This window comes from Dama dama, chromosome 11 (assembly GCF_033118175.1).
Source record: "Dama dama isolate Ldn47 chromosome 11, ASM3311817v1, whole genome shotgun sequence".
Taxonomy (NCBI): Eukaryota; Metazoa; Chordata; class Mammalia; order Artiodactyla; family Cervidae; genus Dama; species Dama dama.
The window spans coordinates 102,883,605-102,894,373 of record NC_083691.1 but is presented as its reverse complement, the minus strand read 5'-3'; the positions used below and the strand labels follow the sequence as shown (position 1 = coordinate 102,894,373).

At 34.4% G+C, this 10,769-nt stretch overlaps 1 protein-coding gene across 1 annotated transcript; it reads left to right on the top strand.

Annotated features, from left to right (window-relative positions):
• Positions 1 to 8,334: 8,334 nt before the first annotated feature.
• On the top strand, positions 8,335 to 9,261 carry LOC133065374 (olfactory receptor 4C46-like). Its single transcript, XM_061156142.1, has one exon. It carries the CDS (start codon positions 8,335 to 8,337, stop codon positions 9,259 to 9,261), a length of 927 nt encoding a protein of 308 aa, XP_061012125.1.
• Positions 9,262 to 10,769: the final 1,508 nt, after the last annotated feature.

Genomic DNA, 10,769 nt, shown 5'->3' with positions numbered 1-10,769 from the left:
TCCATGTTCTTCACTGCTGTGATATACTGTCTGGCAATTCAATAGTAAGGTAATATAATTATACTGTTACCATTTATTAAGACAACAGCAATCCTGTACTATCTATTTATCTATCTTTCTGTCTCTCTCTCTATATATACAAATATATATTTGTTATACATATTTTTAATTGACTCTATATACTACTATATGTACTGTCTTTTATTACATGTATTTATTCAGATATATAACTAAATCACATATTTTCACTTACTCTGTTCATTTTTATATATCATAGTGGGTAGTAGTACGCTAATTGTAACACCATGTTACGTAACTATTTTTTAAATACAAAATGAATGGGTCATTTAAACTCTAATATATAAGTAACAATAGTACACCATATCCATTTTAGCATTAAGAAACATTAAAAATAAAAAATAGTGATGCATAAAAAAGCAAAAACCAAAAAAATATTCTGTATTTTTCATGTCAACAACTTAGGTTTATAAATCATCAGAAAAGAGGATGATTTAAATAAAAGAATATTTTAATTCCAGACAGTAATTTCAACATATTCTCTTAACAGTCCCACTTCATGAAACACTTGCAGACTTCCTAGCGATAATTTCTGCAAATAGCATAATTTTGGTTTATGATAAATGTTGACTGGATAAGCATTATTAGAAAGGAGAATGAATACATTCAGTAAAATAAAGGAAAAAAATAAGTGGTAGTGGAGAATAAGAATTTTTTTTCTCATCTATTTCAGAATCTAGGAAGAATTCTATGTCTATTTTGGAAGCCACAAGTTGTCTTAGTCCTGCCTATGTAAGAAAAAAAATAATTGAAAATATGTTATCATGTAAAAAACAATCTTTTGCATTGATATCTTCTCTGCTCTTAGAAAGAATTTATTACTTTATGAATATTGTTTGATTTGTCATTTTTTTTCAAATTAATTTTTTTAACTTTTAAACTTTTAATTTTATATATATAAATTTATATAGTCAGTTAACAATGTTGTGATAGTTTCAAGTGAATAGCAAAGGGGCTTAATAGCCATACATATACATGTATTAATTCTTTCCCAAAGTTCCTTCCCATCCAGGCTGCCACATAACATTGAGCAGAGTTATATGTGCTATTCAGTAGATCCCTGTTTGTTATCAGTTTTAAATATAGCAGTGTGCACACGTCCATCCCATGTACATGTTGTATTTTTCTGTTATTAATTTTTATTTCCAGTAACTTTTTTTATGAAAAACAGTTTTAAAAATATGTATCTCTGTCTATACAGAAAACAATTGCAGTGAAAATATATTCCATTCATTTCTTTTGTCCTTCACTCATTAAACAACAAATAATTTTGAGCTCAAGAAATACAACGCTGATCCATGGGGTTGCAAAGAGTCAGGCAGTTCTGAAGTGACTGCACATGTGCATGTATTTGACTTTGATCAGTGGACAGAAGAAGGGGGGTTTTGTGACTTTTATACCAAGAGTTCTGCAGTGATAAGCAGGCATCACCCCAAAGCAGACAGCTGCAGAACTAATAGCCACATTCATTCTTAAAAAACAAACAAAAAAAAATCCTTCAAGGCCAGTAGAGATGGATATCCTCCCAATTAGTGCAAGTTCAGGCAATACACCTGGTTTTTCACCTTGACTGGAGAAAAGACATGTCAGATGTGCAATATGTACTGATTCATGGATTTTGAACAACGATTTGGCTGGATGGTTAGGAACATGGAAAGAATGTGTTTAGAAGATTGGGCAAAACCAATCTGGTCAAAACCCCAAAATCCTAAGGTCAGTTGTTTATAATATGTATGCAATTGTTTGAGGCACATGAGGTAAGAATCTCAGCACAAGGAACAGGTTGGATTAAGGAGAGTATGGAAAATTCTGAAACAGATGGGAGTACCAGACCACCTGACCTGCCTCTTGAGAAACCTATATGCAGGTCAGGAAGCAACAGTTTGAACTGGACATGGAACAACAGACTGGTTCCAAATAGGAAAAAGAGTGCATCAAGGCTGTATATCTTCACCCTGCTTATTTAACTTATATGCAGAGTACATCATGAGAAATGCTGGGCTGGAAGAAGCACAAGCTGGAATCAAGATTGCCAGGAGAAACATAAATAACCTCCACCCTTATGGCAGAAAGTGAAGAGGAACTAAAAAGCCTCTTGATGAAAGTGAAAGAGGAGAGTGAAAAAGTTGACTTAAACCTCAACACTCGGAAAACTAAGATCATGGCATCTGGTCCCATCACTTCATGGGAAATAGATGGAAAACAGTGGAAACAGTGTCAGACTTTATTTTGGGGGGGCTCCAAAATCACTGCAGAGGGTGATTGCAGCCATGAAATTAAAAGACGCTTACTCCTTGGAAAGAAAGTTATGACCAACCTAGACAGCATATGAAAAAGCAGAGACATTACTTTGCCAACAAAGGTCCGTCTAATCAAGGCTATGGTTTTTCCATTGGTCATTATGGATGTGAGAGTTGGACTGTGAAGAAAGCTGAGTGCCGAGGAATTGATGCTTTTTGAACTGTGGTGTTGGAGAAGACTCTTGAGAGTCCCTTGGACTGCAAGGAGATCCAAACAATCCATCCTAAAGACCAGTCCTGGGTGTTCATTGGAAGGACTGATGCTGAAGCTGAAACTCCAATACTTTGGCCACCTATTGCGAAGAGCTGACTCATTGGAAAAGACCCTGATGCTAGGAGGGACTGGGGGCAGAAGGAGAAGGGGATGACAGAGGATGAGATGACTGGATGGCATCACCAACTCGATGGACATGAGTCTGGGTAAACTCCGGGAGTTGGTGATGGACAGGGAGGCCTGGCATGCTCCGATTCATGGGGTCGCAAAGAGTCGGACACGACTGAGCGACTGAGCTGAACTGAAATGAAGGTGCCACAGGAGTCTGGTGGCCTACAGTCCATGCGGTCGCAAGGAGTTGGACACAACCGAGTGATTAACACTTTCAGTACACCAACAGGCTACTTGCAATGGGCCTGAAACTTCCAAAGTAAAACCTCTCAAGATAGATTCAACTATAAGAGCTGAATTCAATTATAAGTAGGTTATTTGAAAGAATTGAGAGAGTAAGGAAAACATATTGCATGAAGAATAAGAAGCAGCTTGAAAAATAACAAATTGTAATAAAAAAAGGCACTTTCAAGAAAGTCTAAATACAATAATATATATATTTTTTTCAGCTGTTGGAAGAAAAAAAAACTAAGTAAAACATATGGTGGCGTTCCTATCTTTAAGATTTAGGAATAACTGTAGAAAAGTTATTTGTATATATCCTGTATCACAAATGTATCATGGAAATTATAATTTGGGGGTTCAGAACTACACACAATTATTGAAAGCAAATCATCAAATACAGTTAAATGATTTGGGAACCAAAAAAAACAAACAAACAAACAAAACAAAACAAAACAAAAACGGTGACAGTGCTTAGAAATTTAATCAGAAGATCCTGTGTGTGTGAAGGAAGGTCCATCTATGGATCTTGAGGTTTTCAGTGACCAGAGTCCGGATAGTGATCTGGTCAAACAGGGGTCTCCAAGGTCCTTGCTTCCTTTTAAGGAAAACGTTAAGTCATTTCCTTGTTCCCAAGGAAAGAGTTCCTGGGGAAGCAATAGTTACTTTCAGAGAGAAGGTTTCTCCATATTCCTTCCCCCTTCCATAGCTGTCCTTTATATTGAAACCTATAAAAGGTTACTCTAAGGAAATTTTAAAAGTCTTATAAACAGAAACATATCTCACATTCATGGATTAAACTATTAGTATAATTAAGATAACATAATTCCTCACAGTGATCTGTAGACTCAATATAATTTCCATCGAGATACTAATAGTATTATTTTTTTTTCCAGAAAGAAAACATTGATCCTAAAATTCATAAGGCACTCCAAGATATCCTAAATAGCTAAAGAGTCTTGAAATAGTTTTGAAATGTTCTTTATTAAGAACAAATTGGGAGGACTCATACTTCTCACTGAACTTACTTAAAGTTACAGTAATTAAAGCAATGTATTAGAATGAGGTGACAAAGATCAAAAGAATAGAAAGAAAGGTCCAGAAATAACCCTTATATCTACTGGCAATTGTTTTTTCACAAGGTTGCGAACAACATTCTGTAGGCATTGAATAGTATATATACAAGCAGTGCTGAAAAACTTCTGTATCAAAATGAAAAGAAAAAAAAATGGATTCAGAACCCTACCTCACACCATATATGAATACTAACTCAAAAGAGATCAAGGATCAGATGCACATCTAAAAATACAAAATTCTTATTAGGGAGAAATATTCATAACCTTGGATAAGCCAATGGTTTCTTAAATATAGCAACAAAAGCACAAATAGCACAAGGAAAATTGAAGGATTAGATTCCATCAAAATTAAAAACTCTTGTGCATGAAGGGACACTATCAAGAAAATGAAAGCTAGAAACACTGCTGATGGGAATGTAAAATAGTGATAAGATGTTGGTCCTTGCTATTGTTTTATTCATTTTCTTTTCATTTATTTTTTTTCTCTGATCTTTATGATAACTTTCCTTCTATTAACTTTGGTATTAAACAAATTAAAGTAAATGAATCACCATGACCATATTTAGGTTATGCCAGGAATAAAATATTGTTTGAAGTGAAAAACATAATCAATTATATTCACAAAATTAACAGAATAAAAGAGGATAACAACACCATCTCAGATGTTGCTGTTGTCCCGTTGCTAAGTGGTGACTTTTTGTGATCCTTTCAATAGATGCATGCAAATTAGTTCACTTCTATTTGTATTTATGAATGAAAATATTTATGAATATATATTCCACAAGATAGTTACTACTAAATAAGAAAAGGAAAATTGTTTACTCAACCTGATAAAAAAAAGGCATTGGTATGAAAACTATAGCCACCCTCATACTTAATGATGAATTCTCTCTCAAGATTAGAAATAAGTCTCTACTTTCCAAATTCTGTTCTATATTGTAAGACTACTGCCATTGCAACAAAGTAAGAAAAATAAAAGACACACGGATGGGTAGAGAAGAGCAAGATCTTGCAAATATATTTATGGACAGATAACATCCCTATGTAGGTAAAAATTGTGAAGGGCTCTACAAAAAATAAAATAGACCTAAGCAACTAACTAAACAAGGTCACAGGTTTGGAATTTCAACACAAAATATCAAATGGATTTCTATAAAAGCAATTAAAATTTGAAAGTAGAAACAAAATGTTATGTAAAATACTATAAAACATGAACTTTGATGAGCATATTAAGAGCATATTTAGACCTCCCTTCTTGAGCTTTAGATATCTCTCCACATGTTTAATGTTGCCTAGGGCTCCATAATGACCAACACAAGGATTCCTGAGATGATTTAACTGGAGCCATTGATAGTTTCTGTTCATGCTAAAAGTACTATGATAACTGCAAAAAACTGGTTTGACATTAAGTATTTTAAAACCACTGTCATCATTATGTCCTCATTGCTTTTGGCTGTCTTGGCAATGGATACCAGGTCTCCAACAATACCTTAGTATGGATTAGACAAAAGTTTTCTTTCCAAAATGAGTGCACAAGTTAACTACATCATAGGCTGCCAGGCTGGAATTAAGCCATCCTTGCTATTCACAGGACATCAGCCTTCCTAGAAAGCTTGGTTCAGATAGAATAAGAGGACTCACATGTTTTGGTTGCAAGTGCAGGGAATACAATTCCCCACTCAGGAATGAAAGTTTTATAAATGCATGTCTCCAGAATACCTGCTTCTAAGACAAAGCTTTAACAGCAAAGCAGATAATTAATTCACTGGAGAGAAAATAGCATCTACAAGACAAGAATGTTTATGGAAATCTCTTTAAATATCCATGCATCACAGATGAAAATGTCTTTTCTGTTTTCACCTTCAGAGCAAGATTCATCAAGTGTGCAACGACACATTTGCATATGTTTTTACCATTCTTTCTGCCTCTTGTCTGCAAGACTAAAACTGCTTGTTTTGGCCATTTCCCCATAATGTTCCAAACTAATGCAGTCTAAATTCAAGCCCCAGATTTTCTTTGTAAACTTTCTGAGTCTTTAGGCTAGAAGAAATGACTTAGACTTATAAAAATGATTATATTTCTACTTTGAATAATCTGAAGAGGGTCTTTTGGAATATGTCATATATTTCATACTGAAAGCTACTTATCCCAAGATGAGGCGGGATAATTGGAAAATGAAATTAGTTCTGAACACTTTGAAAATCATTAAATATCATCTAAGACTAGAAGGTAAGTTTTTTGATAGTGTCAATCACAGAGATTGTCATTTTCTGTATACAGTAATCATTATGTTTCAACAGTTTTCAAATACAGTAATAGAGCATTTTAACTTCACCCCATTCTTCAAAAGGTAGTTTGTAAATATCATTAACATAATTTTACAAAAGAAAAAATTATGGCTCATAGAATTTAAGAAATTTTTAAGATATAGGTAAATATCAGATACAGTTCTTTGGCCATGAGATACTTCTTTTAATGATTAAGACTAATCATGTGAATGAAAATAAAGCTTAAATATAATTTACACATATGTAAATAATCATAAATATTAAATGATATAAATGATCACTTGTTTAGTTCAAACATGAAAGTGAAGAAACTTTCCTGGGATTAATTGCTCTGCATAATAAGGGTCTCTATGACTTCATTAAAAGTAAAATTGGAGATGACCCTTCCTCACTTTAATTGGTTAATCTATTTGTATTATTGCACAAAATGTCAATTTTTCTTACTGCTGGGTTCATAAATAGAAGAATAAATGAAATGCCTTTATGTGTTCTCCATAGTGTGGTGGATATATTCATACATGTTTCCTCAATCACTTTTTATAACAACCTGCGAGGTAGACACTATTGTTCTCACTTGATTAGAGGAAACAAGGATGGAAGCTGCAAAGAAATGTACCCCAGATCAAGGAGTTGTAAGTAGGGGAAACCAAGATTCTTATCTGGTCTTTCTGATTCTCAAAACAACATACTTTACCACTAAGACTGTGATTTTCAACATTTTGCAGAAGAATCTGTGAGATAATATTTTATAGGGGACTTAGAGAGAGAACAAAAAGGCTACGGGGACACAAAAATAAAATAGATCTACAAAGAAAGCAGCACCGTATGCTGTTGTTCTGTGTTCAGTTGCTCAGGCCAACTCTTTGTGACCCCACGGACTGCAGCATGCCGGGCTTCCCTGTCCTCCACCATCTCCCGGAGCTTACTAAAACTCATTAATTAACTAAGATTTGAGGATTCAAAAAAGGTATACTGTGTGTGTATGTGTGGATGTTCTTGTGTTATTTGCCTGATATACACTTGCCTCTACAGTTATTAAAGTAATTCAAGTCATCATGGTCATATCAAAAGAGTTTACTAGTTAAATACTGTTTATTATGACACAATATAGAACATGAGTTAAAAATCTGAAGCACAGTCAGTATTCATTAAGTTTTAGTTAATGATTATTATTATGACTAAAAGTAGTCTTTACAATTTTTAATCCTGTGCAAAAAATGAAATAATACTATCCACATAGCTTGCTATCATGCCATGATGATGTCAGTCATTGAAAGTATGTTCGTTAGCATTATAAATTTACTGGAATTAGACAACACATTGCTCATTTGATTACAGTAACTGTGTTATTTCATTTCCTTCTCATCAACAATGCTCTGTTACAATTTATACCACCTATTACAATCAGTCTGATCCTGGGGTTGCCTTATCTGTTCTCCTTCACTTTCCTGAACCTCAACCTGCTTCATACAAGTCACACAAAGACCTCTATTAGAGTTATATCCAGCATTCCCTCTTTCTCAAATGCTTCTTCATCCTTCCACTAGTATTCCAGTTACTTTCCCTGGTTTCTCATTTTCTAAGATTAAAAGGAAAACTCTTTAACTTTGAATTGATAGTGTTTGCATCCACTTTCTATTTCTTTTTTCAGGCTTAGTTGCCACTATACATGAGACCTACTCCTTCTACTAAGGCCCTAAGTCATCTTACCTGATTCAGTGTATACAGATCCCCTTTTGCCTCTGTGTTCACTAAGTTCCTCATGATTCTAAGCATTATCTTCTCCCAGAAAAGAATTTGAGCAATTTTTCAAGATATCAGAAGCTCTTTTTTTTTCTTTTTTTTTTTAAATCTCAAATAAACTCAAAAGGTTACAGAACTCCATAGAATTTAGGTATTTATTACCGGAGATAAAGAATTCAAGGTTGCATTATGAAAAAGTGACATTTTTTTCATGTAATGTAATTAACCATAATATGAGATACATGGAGAAAAGGAATAATGTAACAGAGTTTATTCTACTGGGACTCACACAGAATCCAAAGATGCAGAAAGTCATATTTGCTGTGTTTCTGGTCGTCTACCTTGTCTCTATGGTAGGGAACGTGCTCACCTTGGTCACCATCACCACCAGCTCATTATTGGGGTCCCCCATGTACTTTTTCCTGGCTCATCTCTCTTTTATCGATGCCTGCTACTCCTGTGTCAGTACCCCTAAACTCATTATAGATTCACTCTATGAGAAGAAAACCAGCCCTTTCAATGGATGCATGACTCAAATATTTGGGGAACATTTCTTTGGAGGTGTTGATGTCATCCTGCTCACTGTGATGGCCTATGACCGCTATGTGGCCATCTGCAAGCCCTTGCACTATACGACCATCATGAATCGGCGGCTGAGTGGACTGCTAGTGGGAGTGGCATGGGTGGGACTTCTTCACGGAACCATTCAGATTCTCTTCATCTTCAGCTTACCCTTCTGTGGCCCTAACGTCATAGACCACTTTATGTGTGACCTGAACCCTTTGCTCGATCTTGCCTGCACTGATACCCACACTCTAGGGCTCTTTGTTGCCGCCAACAGTGGGTTCATCTGTCTGTTAAACTTCCTCCTCCTGATGGGCTCGTATGTGGTCATTCTGCGTTCCCTGAGGACCTACAGCTTGGAGGCGAGGCAAAAAGCCCTCTCCACCTGCATGTCCCACATCACAGCAGTCATCTTTTTCTTTGCACCCTGCATATTTGTGTACATGAGACCTGCAGCTACTTTACCTACTGATAAAGCAGTGGCTGTATTCTACACTATGATAACTCCCATGTTAAATCCCTTAATCTCTACCTTGAGAAATGACCAGATGAAAAATGCCATTTGGAAATTGTTTAGTCGGAAAGCTATTTTAGATGTAATATAGATGTACCAGGACACCAAAGTCAACTGAACAGAGGCAAAGTTCAAAAGTATATTTTTGACCAAAGAAAGAAACTAGTATAAATTATAAATTCTACGAAGTGGGCAGAATAAACTGGTGTAGAAATGGGGCCAAAAAATAGGCTTTTGCTAATTTGGAAAACTACCAAATTTTTACCTATTTATCTAACTTCATTAATGTTTATGGATTCAAAACTATTTTTCTAATAAAACAAAAGTAACAAAATATGCTGATATTTATTCATCATTTCAATTACAATCCAAAGTGTAGACATAGTTATTATCGCCATATTAACAAGTGAGTCAACAAATGGCAAGGAATATGTTTCAAAGCAAAAATACTGAGGAACCAGTAACCAGAACCTACCTGAACTGTCAGACCACGTTCTTAAATGCTGTGAGGTAGGACCAGGCCATAATGATCAACAAGCAACATAGTTAAATTTGTTAACATTTATAGAAACAGTTCTGGTGAAATATATATTGATATAGATATATATTATACCTTAGTATATATGCTATCATAATGTATATATGTATACTTAGTTGTTGTTATATGTGAATAAATGCTAATGATTTTAATTAATAATACTGACCATTTTTTATGTGTCATGGCTGATGGTTTTATGTCAAGTAGTGTGTTATTGTGATGTGTAACTATTCTAGGAATATAAAAGCAATGGACCATTTAATATCTAACTAATAAATGATATACCATATTTCAAAATTTTCTATTGCATTCAGAATCACTTCTAATCACTCATGTAACCATATTATCCTGATAACAAATCAGAAGGACGGATGATTCAAATAAAATACTATTTAATGTCAGATGGGAATTTCAATTTATTAAGTATATAAATAGTCATACTCCATAAAGTACTGCCTACTTGCTAACATTTTTTTACGATTAGCCCAATGTCTGGTTCATAATAAATGCTGAATAAATAATATAAGTGTAAAGAGAGATGAATAACACTAATAAAATGAAGATAAATAAGGTTGTGAAAGAGATTAGGAAACTTTTTCTACTTTTACATGTTTCAGAGTCTGGGATGAATTCTAGTTTTATCTCCTTGGAAACCACAATTTTTATTTATTCCCACTTACACTATGAAAAAGAAAGAAACTAAAGCTGTTTCTGTAATCAAATGAGCATATTATTAACCTTTTATTCTTTGTGCTATTACCATGATTTCATTATTGTGTTACTGTGGACTTTTTCTGTTATCTGTTAATCAGTTTGCTTTTGGGTAACATTATATTATGAAAAGTTGTGGGTTTTTTTGTTTGTTTGTTTGTTTTTAATAAGTAGCTTCAGTTACATCCGAAGTAATTTCAGCATAAATGTATTCCATTTATCACTTTCATCCTTCATTCATTAAACAATAAATATTCTTGGGTCCAAGGAATGAATAAAGCACATTAATATCTGCTTGGGTTTCAGTGATAAAGTGGAGAAGGCACTGGCACCCCACTCCAGTGCTCTTG

Excerpts from the sequence above, each read along its gene's own strand:
- LOC133065374 (XM_061156142.1), top strand. The coding sequence starts at position 8,335 with ATGGAGAAAAGGAATAATGTAACAGAGTTTATTCTACTGGGACTCACA.